This window comes from Dama dama, chromosome 7, assembly GCF_033118175.1.
Source record: "Dama dama isolate Ldn47 chromosome 7, ASM3311817v1, whole genome shotgun sequence".
NCBI lineage: Eukaryota > Metazoa > Chordata > Mammalia > Artiodactyla > Cervidae > Dama > Dama dama.
In genome coordinates, this window is record NC_083687.1 from 39,698,515 (window position 1) to 39,721,533 (window position 23,019).

General features: G+C 45.2%; 1 protein-coding gene across 5 annotated transcripts in view; it reads left to right on the top strand.

Annotated features, from left to right (window-relative positions):
• The first annotated feature begins 563 nt into the window (after positions 1 to 563).
• Positions 564 to 23,019, top strand: part of MBOAT1 (membrane bound O-acyltransferase domain containing 1) — a 120,334-nt gene continuing 97,878 nt past the window's right edge. For 4 of the 5 annotated variants that reach the window (XR_009693636.1, XR_009693637.1, XR_009693638.1 and 1 more), the window contains exon 1: positions 564 to 975. Coding sequence is in view for 2 of the 5 variants with exons in the window: in XM_061147527.1 (XP_061003510.1) it covers positions 880 to 975 (96 nt within the window). In the remaining 3 variants the exon portion in view is untranslated. The remainder of the gene's footprint in view (positions 976 to 23,019) is intronic. The other variant, XM_061147528.1, reaches the window with a different exon arrangement.

Here is a 23,019-nt window from a genome sequence, read left to right on the forward strand (position 1 = left end):
TTCTTACAGGAGTGAAAAGAATTTACAGTTCACGGGGGCGAGGGGGCGGACATCCAAGGTCAGAAGCTAGCAGTCCTAGTGTCTGAGCTTCTGCGACACAAACTCAAGGTGTAGGAAACTATCCGTGCCCACAGGAATGTAAGGAGAGAGGGAGAGAAGTGCTGGGTGATGGGGCGCTGGCTGGGAGCATCGGGGTGTCCGGGGTGTCCTTGGGTTTCCAGCCCCGGGCAGATGAACTCTTGGCCGCAGGGAAAGCGCAGGAAACCTTCACCCGAGCGGGAACCGGGAGGGCGGGGGTGCTGAGACTGCGGCGGAACCAAAACAGGGTGTGGCCAGGGTGCTCCCGAGAGCTCGGCGCCCGCCTGGGTGACCCGGGAGGAGGTCGTTTTTGGGTGGCGGGGAGAGAGGACGAGGAGATCGGGAGAAGGAAGAGCATTGGCTCCTCCCCGCCCCGGGGGCTGCGCAACGCCGGGCGCGGAGCAAGGCGGCGGCGCCCGTGGCGGCGCTCTCCCGCCCCGCGCGGCCCGGGCAGGGCGGGCCGGGTGGCGCTCGGGGGGCCGGGCTCCGGCCCCCACTCAACCCTCCCTCCCTCCGCCTCCGGGGCCGTGGGGCGGCCGGGCCAATGAGCGGCGAGAGGAGGGGAGCGGGAAGCCGAGCGCGCTGGGCCGCGGCCCTCCTACCGCGCCCGTAGCCGCAGCGCCAAACACCAAGTTTTGCGCCCGGAGACTCTGCGCCGCGTCCTGTCCTCCGGCTCGCAGCTCGCTCCCCGGGAGCCCGGCGGCCGCGCGCGGCCCTCGGGACGGCCGCCCGCGCGCACTCGGGCGGGAGGACGCCGAGCCGGGGGCCGGGGTTGGGGGCGGCTCCTCCCGAAGATGCAGGATGGCAGCGGAGCCGCGGTCCAGCCTGTCCTACCGCACGACGGGCTCCACCTGTCTGCACCCGCTCAGCGAGCTCCTGGGCATCCCGCTGGACCAGGTAACTGCGGGCGGGCGGCCAGGCCGCGGCTGGGGCGTAGCGCAGGCACCCTCCCCGAGCCGGAGCGGGAGGGACGCGGGGAGGGGGATGTTATCTACCTCCGTCCCCACCCCCATGCAGATTTCCCTGCTTCAGACTAGACAGGTGGAGTTTTGTTTTGTTTGAGGTGATGTTTTTCTCCTGTAAGTATGGGGGCGGGGGGCGGGAAGGGTATACCCTGCGCAGCAGGTTCGAATAAACTTTTTTTTTGTCTTGTTTGAAGTTTGGGGTTGCCTCCTTTCCTGTAAGTCTTCTGATAAATGAAATCGTGTTCCTTCCGTCGATGCACTCAAGTCTTCATTATTTTTAAGTTAGTTGAGCCTACTTAGAAAGTAAGCCTGAGTGATGTCTAAGCAGCAGCCTACCCTTTGGGGATGAGAGACCGGGGTTTTTTGGGCAGCGAGGCTTGGAAAATCGGCTTGACAGTTATTTTGTACCATGTGCGATCTCCATCCGCAAGGGAGGAGGGACTTTCCGAGGGCCCTGGTTTATTCAGTCCGTCCGTCCTCGAGGGTCCAGGCTCCCGGCTCCCTAGTAGGACAGGTTATTGGGAGGAGAGAGAGGCTGCTGCAGGTGTTTGAACTGAGACTGAAAATGGCAACAGTCAGTCATTCCAGGTAAGAAATCTTCCTAAACGTTGAGGTTCTTAACCCATTTTTTTTTTTTTTTTTTGGTCTCTCTAGATGCTGCAGGCTAGATCTGCCCTGTGTTTAGTAGTGAGTCAGTGAATACACAGTTGACCCTTGAATAACACAAGTTTGAATTGCATGGATTCACTTATATGTGGATATTTTTCAATAGTAAGGACTACAGCGCTGTACCAGTACTGAAGCTGCTTAAATCTGCAGAGTCTAGGAATGGAGGATACAAGGGGGCTGTCTGTAAATTATAGGCAGATGAACACCTGTGTGGCTGAAGGGTCAGCTGTATGTTATTTAAATGGAATTGGGTGAGGCGTCCTGGAAGAGGGCCCACATACTCCTGTTTCACCCTGTTTTCTTCCTCTGCCTGTTCCCTAGTGAACTTTAAAAAAGAAATTCTTTCCTTCACACAAGAGCGTACCTGCTGCACTTTCCACTCCTATTCCTTCAGCAATGGGGAGGTGAGAGCTGGATGTTTGCCTTACTCAGACACTGTTTTCTGAGCCACCCTTACCTGGCCCCCTTTGAGGCTCTGATTCAGAACTCCGCCTGGTGGGACAGTTGCCTTCTCATCAGTTGTGAAATCCCGAAGGTCAAGAGAGGTTTTATTCAGCTGCCAGTGCCTGTTCTTGTAGTGAGGATGTAGTGACTGCCAGGGGCCTGCAAAGGCAGCAATAACAGCAAATTCTCTAGCCCTGAAATGAAATCTAACTCAGAGCCGAATTTCCTTTCCTGGGAGTTTGTTTGATACTTAACCCCTCTACCCTTCATCACAATTTATTTTAATTGCACTTTCCATTTGCAGTGGTGCAGCACAACTAGAGAGAGGAGGAATCCAGGGAGAGTTTGTTTGGTTTTTTCTTTTTATGGAAAGAGATAGATTGTTAATAGATCCTGGAGATTGATGGCTAAGAGGTACCTAGGATGGATGTTATTAAGTGCCCTATAACTGCCTCCACCCTCATCCCCAGTGTCCTGGATTTCTGGCAAAGGAATCCTGGTTTTATTTTTTATTTTTTTGGAATCCTGGTTTTAATTTATAAGAAAGAACAAAAGACTGACAGGGGAGGGATTTGGGGGTACACTGAAGGAAATATGTGGGCTATAGACAAGGAAGGCGCACCTGTGATCTCTTAGATCTTAGGGAGCCCTACTGCCCTTCAGCTGGGTCCAATCACAGTGACTCTCAGCGGAAGATACACGTAAAGGGCAATACCCCAGCTGGTTTATTTAGGCCGAGGGGGAATCCCAAACCATAAACAATGTGGCTTGAGGCGAAGCTGTGGCTTGAGGGTTTGGAAGCTTGATGTGTTTTTCTCCCTTACACTTTCAAGGGCCTTTTAGATATTAGACTGACTTGCGGATAGTTCCTGGTCTGCCAGAAAACTTCCTTTGTGACCATCAGCTGGTATTCTACCAACCTGGAGCCTCAGGGTCCTCACATGTAACGTGGGAGATGGCAAAGGACCTTTGGGAGTCGAGACATTTTATGTAGATGTAAAATGCCGTATGGTCCTTGTATCAGACTGGGGCCTGGCAGGATACAATTCAACTCAGTGGCTTGTAAGGAAGAAACTTCCCTGAATTGTTCAAGAGTTGTGGGTGGCATTATAGGAACCAATAAAGAATATTCAGGTACCAAGACCGGGTGCTGAAGGGGAAAGGGGAGAAAGTCCTGTTGCCTGGATGCAGGGGCGAAGGAGAGAGAGAACTTGGCCCCTTTTGCTCCCCATTCCCTGACCTCTGCATCTCTTGCCGTGGCCCCTGGTGGGTGGCTGGCCTAGAGCGCCTGGGTGAAGTGGTCTGAGGGGCTTCTCCTGGGCCACAGAAGGGGGACGAGAAACGTGGAGCCAGCTCTGGAGGACAGTCCTAGGCTCAGAGCCCAGCCCTTGATATACATTTGCTCCTGGCCCATTAAAGAGTGCCTTCTTATTGGCCTGCAATTTGCCAAAAATGATAAAACATATCTCAAGTTGCCCAAGTAGTACCTCACATACCACTTAAAGACAACAGTGAATCCTCTCCTTAATGTTTTAGCATGTCACATGTGTGTTTGTAATTTCTGAATTGATTGTACTTGTGAGAATGTCTTTGGCTTCTAGGTCTCCCTGGGTCAAGTCGTTTATTATTTGCGACACCTGAAATATCTGCTGAGCATTCTGCTATGTGAGTGAAGAACTCTGGTTTTCATCCAGTTCTTCCATTTATCTGTTCTGTTAGCCCTTCAGGGGAGCCCTATGCACTGTGACTATACTCAGGAAAAGTCTCTGGTTTTAGTTTCTGGGGACTTTGACTAGCCTGGACTCCTCTGAAGGAGGTTAAATGCAAAGTCACCTTATTTAATTAGAGACTTGGAGCCCAGCAGTTCAGATCCAGAGTATAGGAAATGGAGGATGTAGGGGCCTTCACAGGTGCCGGACAGATGAGTTTGTTGAAAACTGTGTTTCTAGAATAAGCTCCTTTCTGTTGAGCAGATGTGGAGCTTGGGCAGGGAGTGGAGGATGACTGATTTGCTTTTCTGTTTAAATCATCTGTTCATGCCCTTTCCACTCTGTTTAGGTTGTGGGCTGTGGCATGATCTGTCTTTAAACTGTCCCAGCCTTCCTATGGACTAGGACTCAACTAGTCCTAAATGGACTCGGCTACCAGAATGCTGACATTCCTAACATGTGTGTCACTTGATCATATCTGAGGAGCAGTGCAAGAGGAGGAATTCCTGGCTTTAAGAACTTTGCAGTTTGATGGTGGGGAACTCTTGAGTGCCAAGACTGTTTTTACCAACTGAAATCCCCCCAAATTTGTCTGTATTTGCATAAAGTATCAATTCAGTATTAAATTAGGATTCTTTGTCTGGATTTCAGTTTTTCCCCCTCATGTGGCATCAGCAGAAAAAAGGGGCAAAGGAAAAATAAATCAGGAGATAAGAAACTAGGAAGTGATTTCTGAGATTAAAGCAGTCAAGGCTTAGGCCTCTTCCCGTAGGCTTATATTGTAGTTTAAAAGGCTAGAGGAGTGAAGACCAGCTCTCAAGGCCTGGCCTTCTCAACTCATGGTGATACTAGCCCTGGGGTTTGATGATCCCACCTATCCCTCTGGTGGCTCAGATGGAAAAGAATCTGCCTGCAGGGCAGGAGACCCAGGTTCGATCCCTGGGTTGGGAAGATCCCCTGGAGAAGGGAATGACTACCCACTCAGTTTTCTTGCCTGGGAAATACCACGGACAGAGGAGCCTGGCGGGTTACAATCCGTGGGGTCTCAAAGAGTCTGACATGACTGAAGCGACGAACACACAGCGGGGCCTCTGATCATCAAGTTTCTCTGCTTGCCTGGAGTTTTCAGTTCCCTGGTTCCCTTGCCTGTTTGTGGAAAGCCCAACCCTCAATTCTCATCTTATCTAAGCCTTGCCCTTGGTTAAAAGCTTAACTCACATTCCACAGTTATTATTAAATCAGTTAAATATTTATTTCACACTTGTAATGCCAGGGACTTGGTCAGGTCATAGAAATATAAGGATTAAAAAAAGAAATCAAGGTTTCTGTCCTAGAAGAGCTTATACACCTATAAAGGAGACAAAAGACCCACATAAATATTGATATACAAGTACTATGTCCTCATGAACCTGTGTTGGTGCCGATAGAGGTTTGCTGTTGTGCAACTGCTCAATCACTCTTTGTGGCCTCGTGAATTGCAGCACATCAGGCTTCTCTGTCCTTCACTATCTCCTGGAGTTTGCTCACATTCATCTCCATTGAGTCGGTATGGTATCTAACCATCTCATCCTCTGTCACCCCCTTCTCCTCCTGCCTTCAATCTTTCCCAGCATCAGGGTCTTTTCCAGAGTCAGCTCTTTGCATTGGGTGGCCAGTTGGAGCTTCAGCTTCAGCATCAGTCCTTCCAATGAATATTCAGGGTTGATTTCCTTGAGGATTGAGGTTTACATGTGGTACCTTAGTGGAATGGAGATGGGAAAGCCACAGGACACCTTGGACTCCTGTAGAATTTACTGTTTACCTTTGACACCATTTGTATTTGACACTTAGTAAATGTTACCTTATTTTGTTAGCTGTCCTACATTTATATGCTGAGTTTCAAACTAAAGTTTTGTTGAGGCTGGTTTTATCTTCCTTTGTATTCTAAGCAGGTGGTAAGTGTTCAACAAATGTTTTATCATTAGTAACAGTATCGGTTCAATCAGTTCAGTCGCTCAGTTGTGTCCGACTCTGCGACCCCATGAATTGCAGCACGCCAGGCCTCCCTGTCCATCATGCCAAGAGTAACAGTATAGGCCCATGCTAATGATGTACGTGATCAGATGTTGATATAGAGAATCTTGTTTTTCAAGTGACAGTGGATGGGCCTTTGTGGGGAACGGGCCCGCCACTGAACATCGCTCCTGTTGGTGCTGCCTCCAGGCTGTACTCTCGGGTTTCTGACTTAAACTATCTGCTCTCCACTCTAGGGCTTTCCAGTTGATCCCAGCTCAGGATGCATTTGGCAGGCCAGAAAATGTTGGTCCTGCAGAGAGCCACTTCCATTTATTTCTTTGGCCTCACTGATTCCTGCAAGGCCAGATCACCTCTCCCCACTTAATTTCCCTTTCATTGTCCAAGAGTGACAGTCATTGACTTCCAGGAGGAAGCTCATTCGGTTAGACCACAGATAGCAAATCCTGAGTTTCTGCTGTATTCCAGGAATTCCTGGAACCAAGTGAGGCTGGGATGAATCAAACATGAATAAAATTGGGCCCTTCCTCAAAAAATTCACTGGCGATTGGGGCAGGGGACACAGAAGTCAACTGGTGTTGCTTCTGTGCGGTGCCTGGGCCAGCAGCATCGGCCTTGAAACTTGTTAGAAATGTCCAGTCTCTCTGCCTGGCACCCCGTCCACCGCTCTGGGGGGCGGACCCAGCCAGAGGGTGATCTCATGAGCCCTCCTGGTGGTGCTGGGAGCAAGAAGTTTGAGCATCACTGCCGTATATAGATAATTGGGATACAGATGAGTTTAGTGCAGTGGGGGGTCAGGTGAGGTTTGGTTGTCGGAGGGCATCTCAGGGGTGGGGAGGAACATGAATTGGGTCTTGGAAGGCCAAAGAAGTGTTTGCGTGGTGAGGTGGGTGGAAAGAATAGCACATACAGAAGCGGGGAAGTGTGAAACTGTGTGCTTCACTTAAGGCAGTGACCCACTGAAGTGGCCGCTGGGGCTGCACTTGTGGTCTATGGGACTGTAGGTTGGGGATGCAGGCGGGGGTTACATCACAGAGAAGCTAAGAAGGCTCTGGTGAGGTGTCGGCTCGTCATCCTGCGGACCAGGGGGCGGCAAGCTTTTTCTGCAAAGGACCGGACAGCAAATATTTTCAGCTTTGCGGGCTGTCTTTGTTGCATCCACGTCACTGTACCTTTGTGACTTCAGAGCAGCTGTAGACAGTATGTAAATCATTGGGCCTGGCTGTGTTCTCCTGAAGCTTTTTTTATGGACACTGGAATTTGAATTTTATGTGATTTACATGGGTTGTGGCATTCCCTTTTTTTTTTTAAATTATTTTTGGTCGTGCTGGGTCTTCGTTACTTCCTGTAGTCTTTTCTCTAGTTGGGGGGTACTCTTCGTCGTGGTGTGGGGGTTTCTCACTGCCGTGACTTCTCTTGTGGAGCTGGGCCCGAGGGCATTTGGCCTTCAGTAGTTGCAGCCCACAGGCTCAGTGGTCGTGGTTCTGGATTCCTGAGCACAGGTTCAGTAGTTGAATTGCACAGGCATAGTTGTTCCGCGTGATGTGGAATCTTCCCTAACCAGGGAATCAAACCTGTGTCCCCTGCATTGACAGGAAGATTCTTACCTACTGTGCCACAAGGGAAAGTCCAAAATTCTCTTCTTTTGACTTTTTTTTTCCAACCCTTAAAAAAATATAGAAACACACAGTTAACATGCAGGCCACACAAAAACAGGCAGGGGTTGGATTTGGCCCGAGGGCTGGAGTTTGAGATCCATGTCCTAGACTGATTTTCTCCAATCTGATGGATGGGCACCAGAATCTACTGACATGTATGCTTCTGGGATTCGATTCAGGCCTAGTGAGTCCAAATACCTGTCTGAGTGAAGGGGCTGCCCAGGCGACTCTCCTGACAACAGAAGTTTAGAGGCAGTGCTCTCATCAAAGGGAAAATGTTGAAGGGTTTAATGTGAATGGATTTTCATCTCGTGAAGTGGGGTGGGAGGTCATGGCTGAAGGATGAAGGGATGGAAGTGAAGCCGGGGTTTTGAGGATGAGCGGATGTTTCGGGTGGTCTTTATGGGGGAGCAGAGAAGGAGCTGCCTGGGGTCAGTTGAATGGGTTGCTGGGTATAATCAACCCGCTGAAAGTCAAAAATGTCAGGATTTGTGCCAGTCTGTGATTTTTCTCTTTCTTCAGCGCCTTCTCAGAGCAAAAGTGAAATAGACAGTTGGAAGGGAAAGTTGTTGAGACGTTAAGAAGTAAGGGTGTTGAGAGATGCTGACAAGTAGCTAGAGGTGGTGACAGTGAAAAGGGAAACATTAGGAGATCGGAGAGACTTTGAGGAGCAGGTGCTGGGGGATTGAGAGAGCCAGGCGCTGGGTATTAAAATTGAAGATCCCTGGCAATGCTTCCCTGGGTGAGGATGCGAGTGAGGGCGTGGACCTGGGAGAAGGGATGGAAGTCGATTTAGTTTAGCAAGCCCAGGAACTACGGGGGTTTGAGGGATTGTCCTCTTAAACACTGAAGCTCCCCAGGTGACCAGGGATGTGAGGTGTGGTGCCTAAGCTCTCCGGGAATGTGGAGGTTGGTGAATGCTGACAACTAGGAGGGACCAGAGAGGGCATGACCGGCTCTGCCATCAGGCTCTCGGCCAGCTGCTCTGCAGGGTGCATCCTATCCAATGTTAGGAGGAGCCAGACCTGGGTCTGCAGGGGAGGTACTTTCTGGCTGGAAGGATGGTGCCTCTCTTGAAGGGTGTTAGGAGGTCTCCTAACCCCTTATAGAAGGAGGCAGCAGCTGAGCCCGATGAGGGGAGCAGAACATGCTGCTGTGTTCTTTTGGTACCTGCCACCCCCGTTCCCTCCAACAGTCCCATCCTAGGGGCCCAGTTCATAATTGGTGCTAATTAAATACTTTAAGAATTGATGCTTTCAAATTGTGGTGCTGGAAAACACTCTTGAGAGTCCCTTGGAAAGCCAGGAGATCAAACCAGTCAATCCTAAGAAAAATCAACCCTGGATACTCATTGCATGGACTGATGCTGTAGCTCTAATACTTTGGCCACCTGATGCGAAGAGTCGACTCATCAGAAAAGACCCTGACGCTGAGAAAGACTGAAGGCAAAAGAAGAAGAGTGTGGCAGAGGATGAGATGGATGGATGGCATCACTGATTCAATGGACATGAACTTGGGCAAATCCAGGAGATAGGAACAGGGACAGGGAAGCCTGGTGTGTTGCAGTCCATGGGGTCATGAAGAGTCAGTTAGTGATTGAACAACAAAATGCTTCATTGAATACAAGACCAAACAAAATGCATTCAAATGCTTTCTAAAAAAAAGTCCATTTTAGAGGTCTTTCTTTTCAGGCTAATAAATAGATGCTTCTTTCACATGATTGGCTGAATTTACACAGCACTTAGAGCTTTTAGTACACAAGTGTATTACTAAATGACAGAGGATGGTGGGAAAAAAATGGTCCAGAGCAGCACTGGGGGAGTCTGGACAAGCTGTGACTTTCTTCTCTCTCTTCAGCCACGTGGTGGTAAAATGGGAAAGCAGATGCTGGGGGCAGACAGCTCTCCCACCAGGCTGAGGACTGAGGGAGGGAGCTGGGAAGACTCTGAGGTTTCCGGAGCAGAGCAGAGGTCAAAAGTGGGAGGGAGGTCAGTGGTGGGAATATGAATCATGGAAGCAGAGGAAGAAGTCCATGGCTGCAAGCCTGCACGCCAGACAGGAGGCTGGGGATGAGAGGCAGGGTGTTCTGCAGGGCCGGGAGAGGTGCCCCCTGGGGGCCCAGGGGCCTGGTAAGGCCATGGCCAGCAACTGACCCTGAGCCTTGCGGTATTTCCTGGAGCTGCTCACAAAGAGAGTGGAAAGATCCTTTGTGCTTCTGAAGAGACTGCTTTTGGGAGATGGAAGGCAGCTTTTAAAATAGCCAGAGGCTCAGCGGCAAAGAATCTGCCTGCAATGCAGGAACCGCAGGAGATGCAGGTTCAGTCCCAGGGTGGAGAAGATCCCCTGGAGGAGGGCATGGCAACCCACTCCAGTACTGTTGCCTGGAGAATCCCATGGTCGGAGGAGCCTAGCGGGAAACAGTCCGTGGGGTCGCAAAGAGCTGGACATGACTGAGTCGACGTAGCATGGGCATAATGAAACAGTGAGATGTATGAGACTGTTATTATTATATGTTATTATTATATTATAAACCTCAAATTCCATATAATAAAGAGGACAGGGTGGGTGGCGTTGGGCAGTGTCCCTTAGTCTAGCCCTGTGTGGGGGAAGGATGACAGCTCCATCCTAAGGGACTCGGGTGGGTCCAGGGGGTGCTGGCTGGAATGGCCGGTGCTGGCTGGTGTCACAGTCTGGTGGCCGGATTTGACCACAGTTGAAGAGGGGTGTGGCTGTATGCTTTCTGGCATTTCAGGCAGAGGCCTGGTGGGTCCTGGAGCTTTTGCCTGCCTGTCATGCAACAAGACGTGTTTCTTCTCGACTTGGCCTCAGTTTACCTGTCTGCCCTAAAGACACCAGCAACTCCATATGCTGGATGCTTAAACAGGCTTACAGGTCTTCAGTGGGACTTCCCAGGGGCTCAGTGGAAAAGAATCCTCCTGCAATGCAGGAGACTCAGGTTCGATCCCGGGATCAGGAAGATCCCCTGGAGAGAGAAATGGCACCCCACTCCAGTATTCTTGCCTGGAGAATCCCATGGACAGGGGAGCCTGGCGGGCTACAGTCCATAGCATCTTAAAGAGACACCACTGAAGCGACTAAACACACATAGGACTTCAGTAAGTGCCTGCAGCCCTAGGGCTGGGTGAGGGCAGAGGCAGGACTTGAACCTGGGACTCTGCAGTCTTTGCTGTAGTCACTGCCTTGCATCCCAGCACGCTTTCCTGGGTTCTGTATAGTCAGCGCAGCAGACAGTTCTTTCCTGTGGCTCAGATCCTCTGTGTCCTTTACACCTTCCAGCTTCTGTTCACACTTGCCCCTCTCCCAGGCATCAGCCCTCATCCTGATCCTCATTTCCTGTTTCACCCCCTGCTGTCTGCTCTCTGTGACCCTGGCCTTGCTCTCCCCTCTTCCCTTATAGACTCCCCCTCCCCCAGGGCCAAATGGACCCCCTTTTATTTTCATTTCTCCAGAGGACTCTCTCATATCACATGTACCTCTTGTTTGGGGGGAAGGATTATGACAGTAAGCCAAAGGGTTATGTTTATTGACTTTGTATTTGCATATCTAAAGGAAACCAACCCTGAATGTTCATTTGGAGGACTGATGCTAAACTGAAACTCCAGTACTTTGGCCACCTGATGCTCAGAGCCAATTCACTGGAAAAGACCCTGATGCTGGGAAAGATTGAGGGCAGGAGAAGAAGGAGGCGACAGAGGATGAAATGGTTAGATGGCATCATCAACTCAATGGACCCGAGTTTGAGCAAACTCCGGGAGATAGTGAAGGACAGAGAAGCCTGGCGTGCTGCAGTCCATGGGGTTGCAGAGAGTGGGACGTGACTGAACAACAATATATGTATCTACTTGTCTGCATATTGGTTCTGTGTGTCTGTTTCTGTCTTTTTTAAGTTGAAAATACGTAGTTGATTTACAATATTGTATTAGTTTCAGCTGTACAACAAAGTGACTCAGTTATATATATTTTTCAGATTCTATTCCATTATAGGTTATTACAAGATACTGAATATGTTCCCTGTATTGTATAGTACATCCTTATTTCTTATCTATTTTATGTACAGTTGTTTGTGTCTGTTAATCTCATACTCGTAATTTATCCCTCCCCACCCTTTCCCCTTTGGTAACCATAAATGGTTTCTATGTCTGTGAGTCTGTTTCTTTTTTTTGTATGTAAATTCATTGGTATTATTTTTTAGATTCCACATATAAATGATATTATGTAATATTTGTCTTTGACTTCACTTAGTAGTATATACTGTAGGTCCATCCAAGTGGCTGCAAATGGCAATATTTCGTTCTTTCTTTACCACATGGTGCTTCTTACCTTGTGTCTCAGATGTTTATTGGTCTTTCTGCCTTGCCTCATTCTGAGAGGCTTCTTTCTATAGTTGTTTATTGAACACCGGGTACCACATACTGGGCTGGAAGGGGGATACAGAGATGATCTAGGATCTGTGCCTTCTAGCAGACAAACCTATAAGCCAGTGTAAACTCTAATAATGCAGTATGCTTAATGCTCCAGAAAATGTGTGCACCCAGGCCTCAGCACCCCTGGGCCTCTTCTGGGGAATTGTGTATGTGGGGAGTGTTCTTCCTGGGAGTTCCTGCTTTAGAAGGAGGAGAGAAAGCGCAGGGATGGGGCCCGGGGCGGGGACAGGCAGAATATGCCAGGAAGAGGAAACTGTTTGAGCAAAGGTTCTGAGAAAAGATGAACTTTCTCTGTGGGCAGTGACTAAGGCTGAATTCACGTGTTTATCTTGGTATGCTTAGTAGTATGAAGTAAAAACTAAATAAACTCGGTTCCATTGTAGTGGAATTTTATTTACATATTTGCATTGGAATGGGTGACTAAGTGATGAGAAACTTAGGGGCCAGTTCTTTTTACCACTAGGTTAGGCCAACCTATTTCTTATCTGGACCCTGCATTTCCAATTGAATAGGCCTGATTTCTGATTGAAAGTTAATTAACAGCCCAGTTGCTGATAGTGAAATGTGAATCTTGGATTGTTTAAGTATAAAATTCTCCAGTCCTCTTCATTGTGTGAAGTTGGAAGATCTGTTACTCGACATCATAAATGCAGATATTATCATCATCTTTTGGAGGGTCAGAATGTCTCATGTTTGTGTGGACAATATGTAGAAATGCCTTTCCCAGTCTGAAGTCAAGTCATTTATACGAAAAGTACAGTATACCCCAGTACTCTCAAGTATTTTTGAAGCATGGCCTCTGAATTACATTCATAAAGAAAAATTTCATGAAAAGATTATATCTAAGGAGATACAATCTGGAAATATCTTTTTGTGGCAGCAACTTATAAAAAAAATTAAGAATTCAGTCTGTGTAATTTAATCGCAGTATTTGGTTGTGTGCTTTTCAGAAGCTTTCAATTTTAAGTAAGTCAACTCTTTCAGTAAATAAGACAAAGGAAAAACTTGCTGCAGACTTATTAATGACAATTTTTAGTAGTTTTGCCAGAAGTGCAGAAGGAGAGAGAATAAACATGGGAAAAGTACCCTCACATGGTTTATACTGGTTAAAAATGGGCTTTATTAAAAGACCACTATCCCTTAGGGCTCAGTTACGTGACCATGTGCCACAAGATGAACTCATTAACCCATTTGTAATGGGTTTTTAGTTGGCCAAAAAATATGTACTTGTGAATCATTAACCAACTTCCTTATAATAGAAGGGCTCTGCTTATAACTGTTGTCAGTGGTTAATCTTCTTTGAAATGTGTTTTTGAAAGTCCACATGGCATTAAAGCATCTCTAAGTGTTGAACTGGGATTTCTGGGGGCTGGGAAAGGGGGTTGGTGCTGAGGGTTTCCCAACCATCCTATTATTAAAAATATTCCGTACTCCAGCTTATTTACCAAAACAACACAAAGCTTGGGTTCTTGTCTCATTTGAAAAAAAAGAGCAGGGTTATACTGGAAAAGTTTTCTTCAGTTCTAAATTTGTATTTCAAACAAGTAATTAAAAAATCCTGTGGTTTGTCCCCCCTCACTTTTGTCTCATTCCTCATTCTGTGCTTCTTATCTGAAACAGAGTCAGCAGAGGTATATACAACATAAAGTTGCTAAGGCCTAGAGGAAGTTGCTAAATTCAAAAGTCATCTTGTGAAATGTCACGAAGTGGTTTAAGTGTGTGTCATTGGGTTGAGATGTCTTTCCTCCGAAGACCTCCCCCACCCACCCCACACCTGCATTATTTGTTGCTCCGTCTTTCTAAAAATTTAATTTCACTTATTTTAAATATTTATCTGTTTTAATTAAACATGACTTGTGTTTGATTAGCTCATTTTTTGGGCTTTTACTTTGTGTAAATACAGATTTTAAGAAATGAGTTTTCTGACTAGGTAGCTTGTGTATTTAGTGTCAAAATCACAAGGCAGAAAATGGGGGTAGGATGAAAGGTCAGTCCCAGTAGTGTTCCCCCCCTTATCTCCCATCCCCCTAGTTTGAAACTACTCAGATTCCCTCCCCACTGGCAGCCAGTGGCATCCTTTGAGAGGTAGGCGAGACATCCATGTACACGGAATCTTTTTTCTTTTCTGATAACAAATGAGAGTGTACCTCCACTCTTCTCCTTTTAAAAAAAAACAAACCCAAAACAGTGTCTCCTAGGAATTGATTCATATCTGTGTCTACAGAGCTCTTGCAATGCTGACTTCCTTTCTGCCTTTTCTGAGAGTTCTGTTTCTGTGCTTCCAGGAGTGACCTCATCCTTTAGCCAAAACTGAAAAACGCTGCTGGGGGTGGGTGATGGAATTGGGGCGGGGTCCTCCACATGGGCATGATCCCCAGGAATATGGAGAGTGTGGGGACCACCTACAGTGGGACAGGCTGGGGGGTTGAGCACTTAGCTCAAGAGAGGGGGCAGAAGATGGGGTTTGCCTCCAGTTTCTGCTGGGAGGGAGCGAGATCCGCACTGGACTCAGGCTTGAGGACGTTGAAGATCCTCTGCCCCTCGTGGCCCAGGGATTCGAGTGGCTCTGCCTCTCACAGACCTGGTGTCCATGGCCTGTCTCCAGAATTTCTGATCTCTCTGTCTGCCAGAAACAATACCCTTGAAGTCCAGTGCAGCTCTAAAATTCTGTGATTCTGAGATCTTCAACAGTCGAGGGAAGGCTTGGTTTCAGGTTGTAAAGAAAGTCTCCTTGAGGGTGAAGACCCCCTTTCCTTTTCCTTTCCAGTGGATGTAACTCAAAGGATCGCACCTGTATATGTTCCTTTCTTACTTCTTTCAATGAAATGTGCGCATTTCCACGCGTGTTGCCTGAAGTGAATAGAACTTCAGGGCTCTGGAAGTGCTTTGCTTCCACCTCCTTGTTAGAGTCTGGTCGGAATGCCTTAGAAATTTGTGTGCTTTGCTCTGGAAATAAGAGTAATTTATTTGAAAAGAGCTTCTATATCTTGTTCACATGTTTGAGGAGAGAAATGTTTATCTTACTAAACAATTAATCGTTCATGAAAATCACCTGATGAGGAGCCTGAGGATTCAGGATGAACCAAAAGTCCTTTGTATCTTTACTGAAAGTGACTTAGATGCATGCAATGATTTTAATAAATCTGACTTTAAAAGTGAATCTAAAGCACAAACACGTACTGGTGTATTGTGTGTGAAAAAGAGCTTCTATTTCTTATTTACTAGGGATGTTGAGCTGGTTTTCCTCCCTTCTCTATCCCAGAAGAAAATTGCCCATTCATCTCCAAACACTAAGTGTTAACTTGCCTGCAGATTACTGAGCCAAAAGGAAGCAAATCAAATTGGATTTGAAATTGTATTCAGAGGTCCACTTTCTCTACCCTTTGGAGGGAAGAAAAAAAATTTTTTTATGTTTTTTTTTCCTTAATGACTGGGGTCTGGGGGTGGAGTTTACAAAAAGGGTATAATGAAAGGCTGTTTTGTAATCTCAGCCTTATTGAGTTATCATTTACCTCAGTTTCATAGTGATCTTGACCTAGTTGCAAATCTTGAGTTACGTGTTTTATCTTTCTATAGAGGTATTTAGAGTGTCTTTATAGATACCTTTTCCAATACTTTGGCCACCTCATGTGAAGAGTTGACTCATTGGAAAAGACCCTGATGCTGGGAAGAATTGGGGGCAGGAGGAGAAGGGGACGACAGAGGATGAGATGGCTAGATGGCATCACCGACTTGATGGACATGAGTTTGAGTAAACTCCGGAGTTGGTGATGGACAGGGAGACCTGGCGTGCTGCGATTCATGGGGTTGCAAAGAGTTGGACACAACTGAGTGACTGACCTGAACTGAATTGATAGATACCTTTATCTGATGGCTAGTTTGTTATCTTAATTTAAAAGAAGGCTGAAAGGAGGCTATAACCTAAAAGTAATCTTTTCATCAGAGTACAAGGTGGGGCCCAATTTCACTGTCTTGAGCAGTAATGGATTATGACTGTGCACCGTAGCTATTTGAAACTTTGAGAGACTCTGAAGGACGATAGTAAGCTGTCAACGTGATTTAGAAATTGACCACTTTTTTTTTTTTTTTAAATGAGAACGGGAACACCATCTGTGTATGCTTGGCAACCCCCAAGTATTTATTAGAGTTATATGTATCAAGATTGGTCCTCTATTGCAAAGTTTCTAGAGGATATGGTGCAGTTAGAAAGGAGCAGGAAAAACTGTTACAAGGACAACTGAATTGAAGGTTCCTAAATGAAAGAAAGTGAACTTGAGTAGAGTTGACTAAAGGCCAAAGCCGCAGACTGTGGAATGGTGATCAAGGAGGACGTAAAATGCTGGTTTGGTAACCTTAGGTGGGGTGTGCCACTGATGCACATTATTAACTGAAGAAGACCTTGAACTTGATGGCCTCAGAGAACTCCTTTGTTGTGTCATTTTATAGGTATCCTCTCTTTAGCTTGAGTGAAAATACTAAGGGTCTCACCAATATTTCAAGAAGCAACTGGCATACCATCTAAGATTTGCTCTTTGCTTCATAATAATAGATCATGTTCTATGGTAATTAAAAAAAAAATCCCAAGTTTATTTTGGAATAATTTTTTTTTTGGAATAATTTTAAATGTACAGAAAATTTGTAATGATAGTACAAAGAGTTTTTGTATATGCCTTCCCCAATTTTCCTCGTTAGGTACCCTTGTCAGAAGTAAAACATCAACACTGATAACTGTTAAATGCATTCCAGACTTTTTGAATTCCACCAGGTTTTCAACTAATGTCCTCTTTCTAATCTGAGATTCTGTACCTTACAATTCACCCATTTCAGGTGTTCGGTTCAATATTTTTTAGTATCTTCACAAGGCTGTGTGACCATTTTAATAACCAGGATGAGTCTCAGGAGACAGAACAACTAATGTATGTTGTGTCCTGGGGCAGACAAAGAACATTAGGCAAGTCTAAGGAAATCTGAATAAAGAACAGGCTTCAGTTAATACTAATGTATGGATATTGGTTCATTACCTGTGACCTATGAAACCTTTGTATGTGAGATGCTAATAATAAAGGAAATAGGGTTAAAAGTATTTATTTATTTTCAGCTATGCCAGGTCTTGGTGGGATCTTTAGTTGCAGCATGTAGACTTCTTAGTTGGGGCATGCACGTGGGATCTAGCTCCGTGACCAGGGGTAGAACTCACACCTCCTGCTTGAGGATAGTGGCGTCTTACCCATTCGACCACCAGGGAAGTCCCTGCCTTTTTGTTTTTAATCAAGGATCATTACTTGTGCCGTGTCTGTGGACACTGGGACCAGTGTGGTTTTAGAGTATTTTCTAGCCAGAAGAATGAAAACGAAACACATGGTTACCCTGGTATGTGTGTGTTCTTTACATTCACTTTTGCTTTAAAGTCAGATTTATTAAAATCATCTCATGCATCTAAGTCACTTTCAGTAAAGACACAAAGAAATGTGGTTCATCCTGATCCTCCAGCTCCTCATCAGGTGATTTTCATGAACAAATAATTGTTTAGTAAGATAAGTATTTCTCTTCTTGTAACATAAAACAGCAGAACCCCCTTCCCCCCACCCCCCACCTCCACCTCCAAACAAAACTCTCCAGGCATTAGCCTTTGCTCGCTGAGGGTATTTCCTCATTAAGTTTTGACCTTGAAAGTGCTATTCTGCATATCAGTTGTCAGTTCAGCAGGATCATTCTAAGTGTCTATTGCTTAAGCCAAAAGAATTCATGCAAAAAACTCTTCTCAAGTAATTATGGAGGGCAAGCTGTAAAAAGCCGACCACATTTTAGTCCCAGGCTGTGTAATTGATATTTGTGTTTCCTTCTGACTTCTGTCCTAGTGAACTCACCTTGCTCAATTTTAGTAGGAACAATGGGGCAGTAGACTTCTGGGTTTTAGGCTTAGAGCGTCTTTTGTAGATGTGTAACCTTTTGGGGCTTCCCAGGGGGCGCTAGTGGTAAAGAATCCACCTGCCAATGTAAGAGACGCGCTTTGATCCCCTGGAGAAGAGACTGGCAAACCACTTAAGTACTCTTGCCTGGAAAATTCCATGGAGAGAGGAGCCTGGCAGTTGCAAAGAGTGGGACTTGACGGAGCACAGGACCTTGGCCAACCTATTTAAGCTTTCTGAGCTTGATCCCTTATTTGTAAAATGAGCTATTATTGGCACATTAAGAGAGGTTTGAATTTCAAATGAGGCAGGTGATCCATGGGGAAGATTTTAGTAAACTGTTCATCAATTATGCCCATGTTGTTTGCTGTCACTTCCCCATCACCACTTCCATCACATTTTTGAAGCTCAGAGGGAACAATACACGCTCAGTGCTCACGTCACAGCACTGAGCTTAAGTGAGGTGGGTGTAGGTGGTGTTTGGAGGGGAAATTGAGTTTTCAGTTAGTATCTGGTGATGAGTAAGAAAAGACTTGATTTTGAGGAATCTAGGGGATGAAGAAATTTAGTACTTCAAGACAGAAAAGATGGGGGCAGAAGAAGGCAGTGAGTAAAGATAAGGATGACAGCTGGTGGTGGGGAGAAGCAAACTTTTTTTTTTTTGGACTGTAGTGAAATGGGAAGGGTTGGATCCAGGCTGAAATATAAGTAAATTTAGTGTACCCAGGAAGTGAGAAAGAGCCTCTCATAGGAACCATTCTTTATCAGATAAACATTACCTCTTATCAATGAAAAGGCAGGGTTAGTTATGTGGGTATGTTCACAGCCAGCTGTGTGGCTGTGCCTGTGGGATATTAGGAAAAATCAACTGTCTTTGAAACAGACACCGAAGCTCAGGTATTTACTTATTTATTAGCCACTTGGATATATGAGACAAGACTTCTGTCTCTTGCAAAGAAGAGGAAAATACAGCTTAATTCCTCAGGAGGTATGGGCCACATGTATATTTATTCTGTCATATGGCAGTAATTCTACTTTCAACTTCCGGTCTCTGTGCTAGTCTAGCTACGCATGCATGCTAAGTTGCTTCAGTCACGTCCGACTCTCTGTGACCCTATGGACTGCAGCCCACCAGGCTCCTCTGTCCGTGGAATTCTTAAGCTTTTTGCAATGATTGCTTCCTACTTACTGTGCTAAACATTCGGTATGAATTATCTAAGTCACACAACCACCCTATGTGGACTTGTTTTAGGTCCCATGGCTGGCCTACAGTAGAGCCAGGATTGGGACTCAGCAACTTTGGAGTCCAACCCTGGGTTCTTATCCACTCTTGTGTTTTATGCCTAAGGACATCAAATGCAGCCTCAAAGCAGGGCTGATTAGAGAATATTCAAGAGAGAGTATTTGGTAAATCTGGGAATGAGTTAGAATACACAGCAAGTTTTGCAGCTGTCCTGTTTGACTTTGGCCACCCGATGCAAAGAACCGACTCATTGGAAAAGACCCTGATGGCTGGGAAGGATTGAAGGCGGGAGGAGAAGGGGACAATAGAGAATGAGATGGTTGGATGGCATCGCCGACGCGATGGACATGAGTTTGAGTAAGCTCCAGGAGTTGGTGATGGATAGGGAAGCTGGAGTGCTGTGGTCCATGGGGTTGCAGAGTCGGACACGACTGAGCGACTGAACTGAACTGAACTCTTTGGCTTGTGGCCTGTGGTAAAATGACCCAGGGGATGTGTTATACTCTCCTGTCCATAGCAGGTGATGCTGTGGAGGGATGGATGGTCACAGCAGTTCACTCTGTGCTGGTTGAGTCACAAGCCCCTCAGGTGTTTAGTGCTGTGTGTTAGCTTTTGAGAACAACATTGGAGGGACTTCCCTGGTGGTCCAGTGGTTAAGACTTTGCCTTCCAGTGCAGGGGATGAAGATTTGATCCTTGGTTGGGGAGCAAAGATCCCACATGCCTTGTGGTCAAAAAAGCAAAGCATAAAACAGAAGCAACATTGTACCAAATGCAGCAGAGACTCATAAAAGAGAGATGTTGCAAAACAGGAAGAGCTGAAGGAAGGTGAGAGGCCAGGTGAGAGCCCTGGAACCTAGTTCTTGGGAAGAGGATTATTGAAGGAAGAGGAGGTGTTTAATTTAGAGAAGAAAAGCCTTAGATAGGATCCCATAGTCGTGTTCAGATATTTGATGAATGTAATTATGCTGTGTCCTCAGCAGAATTGAACTCAAGGGATGGAAACTTTAGGGAAGTAGACTTCGATTTGTCACAAAGTTTCCTATTGATGAGATTTGTGTCGATAAAAGAATTGGTCATCATTGAAGTTCATGAGTCCCCCATCCCTGGCAGTTTTTAAGTACTCAAGCAGAGGCTGTGTGGTGATGATACTCCTACCATCAGGATCTACTCCCTCCCTTCCTGAAAGCCCTCCCCTGCTTGCCCTGAGTTCTTTGTTTATCCAGCTGTTAGTCCTCAGTGGTTCCAGTTTTAGTATCAGCTAAAAAATAAGCCAGTGGTTTAAGGCGCGTCTTTTCTCAATGGACATTTAAAGATAGAAAGATCCCTAAATGATAAGTAATAGCGGAATAGTTAGATTGAATTATATAGTATACTCAAGCTATGAAATTAGATACACATATTAGAGAAAATGAGGTCAGGTTGAAAGATAGTCATCTATTGAGTGAAAAGAGCAAATTGCAGAAGGGTATGTGTATTATGATCTCATGTCCTGATTAAAAAATAAAAATGCCATCTCTTCCATCTATTCATCTGTCTGGTTTGGGAATGAGAGTCACCAACATGTGGCTAAGCCATCGCAGTGACCTCTGAAGATGTTCATGTCCCTGTGTGGGTGCCAAAGAAGAGGAACAGGCGATCTGCATAGTCATTGTCCCAAAGAAGACATACAGATGGCCAACAGATACATGACAAGATGTTCAACATCACTAATCACCAGGGAAATGCAAATCAAAACCACAATGAGATGCCACCTCACACCTGCCAGAATGGCTATTTCAAAAGGATAACAAGTACTGACAAGGATGTAGAGAAAAGGGAACCCTTACCTGCTGTTGACGGGAGTATAAATGGGTACAGCCCCTGTGGGAAACAGTATGGAGATTCCTCAAACAATTGAAAAAATACAACTGCATGTAATTCAGCAACTCCTCTCCTGGATATTTACTCAGGAAAACAAAAACACTGATTAGAAAAAAAGATACATGTACCTTGATGTTCTCTGAAGCATTGTTTACAGTAGCCAACATAGAGAAGCAGTCTATTTTTTTTTTTTTTTAAACCAGATAGTTGAGAGTATATTTATCAAGGTAGGTATATATTAGGCATAATCTTTAAAATTTTGACATTCAGTTCATCCACCTCTGTTTACAGTTTTGTGTTGTTTTCACCAATGTAAAATGCTGACAAAGTGACCTCTGGAAAAAAACTTGCTTTTTTATTTGATAATTTGAGCCCATTTACTTAACAAATGAAAACAACTTGGTCACCTAAAATATTTTTATTTCTCTCTTTTCTTAGAACTGTGTAAGTAAATTGCTAAGGAAAATGTTCAAATAACCTGAGGTGGTTTTTTTTTTTTTTCATTATAGAAAGTGACTTGCACTTTCTACTATGATGTTTAAAGAATGATGTGTTTTTCTTTAATGCTCAATAACTGAACTAAGGCATGTCTTGCTATTGATTATAACATTTTACTAAGGTATGTCTTTCAATCTTTTTTTTTTTTTTTAGTTTCATAATTCTTTTTTTTTTTCTTTCTTTTTTTTTTTTTTTACATTTTTTTTTTTTATTATTTTTTTTTTCCAGTGGGTTTTGTCATACATTGATATGAATCAGTCTAAGGTGCCCATCAATAGATGAATGGATAAAGAAGATATGGTATATAAATCCAATAGAATACTTTTCAGCCATAAAAAGAATGAAATCTTGCTATTTCTGATGACATGGGTGGACCCAGAGGGTATTATGCTAAGTGAAATAAATCAGAGAAAGACAAATACTATTTGATGTCACTTATATGTGCAATCTAAAACAGAAGACAGAACAAGAGTTATAGATACAGAGAACAAACAGGTGGTTGCCAGTGGGGAGAGGGGAAAGTAATAGGTGAGGGAAATTAAGAAATACAAACTTCCAGTTCTAAAATGAGTGAGTACAGGTATAAAATGTACAGAGTGGGGAATATAGTCAATAGCTATGTCATATTGATGTATGGTGATGTATTGTAACTAGACTCATTGTGATCTTTTTGAAATGTATAGAAATATGGAATTATTATGGTGTAAATGAAACTTACATAGTGTTGTAGGTCAATTATGCTTCAAAAGCAAGCCAGCAGTCTCATAGAAAAAGAGATCGAAATTGTTACCAGAGGTGGGGAGTGGGTGAAGCTAGTCAAAGGGTACACACTGGCAGTTGTAAGATAAATAAATACTAGGGATGAAATGGACACCATGCTAAATAGAATCAACACTGCTGTATGTTATATATGGAAGTTGTTTGCTGAGTAAATCCTAAGGGTTTAGGATTCATCACAAGGAAAAAAAAATTTTTTTTTCTGTTTATTTCATTATGTATCTCTAAGAGGTGATGGATAGTCACCAAACGTACTGTGATAACTGTTTCCTGATGTATGTCCATCATATCATTATGCCATACACCTGAAACTTACACAGTGCTATATGTCAATAACATCTCAATAGAACTGGAAGGAGAAAAAATAAGGACTTAACATACCCCTCAGGAGCTGCCTGGGGTGCTGGGAGTCCTAAAGAGGAAGAATGCCTTTCTGGAGGAGGAAAATATTCTGTGTATTGTCTATAGGTTTGTCTGAGCGTTTACTCCTTTGGGGACTTGTTCTAAATTTTGCTCACTTGGGGATGTCGGGTCTCCCGTGGTGATCAGACACCTTGCTATTTCTAAGGCTGAGCCTTTGTAGATGTGGATATCTGTGGTGTTATTTCCTGTTCTCAGTCTGCCATGTCTGTTTTCACAGAGACTCTGAGGCCTCTCTGAGCACCCTGGCGTCATTTTCTCTAGGTGCTCTTCCAGTTCACAGGGTTGCCTCTTACGCCCCACCCGGGCAGACCTTGGAGATACTGGGG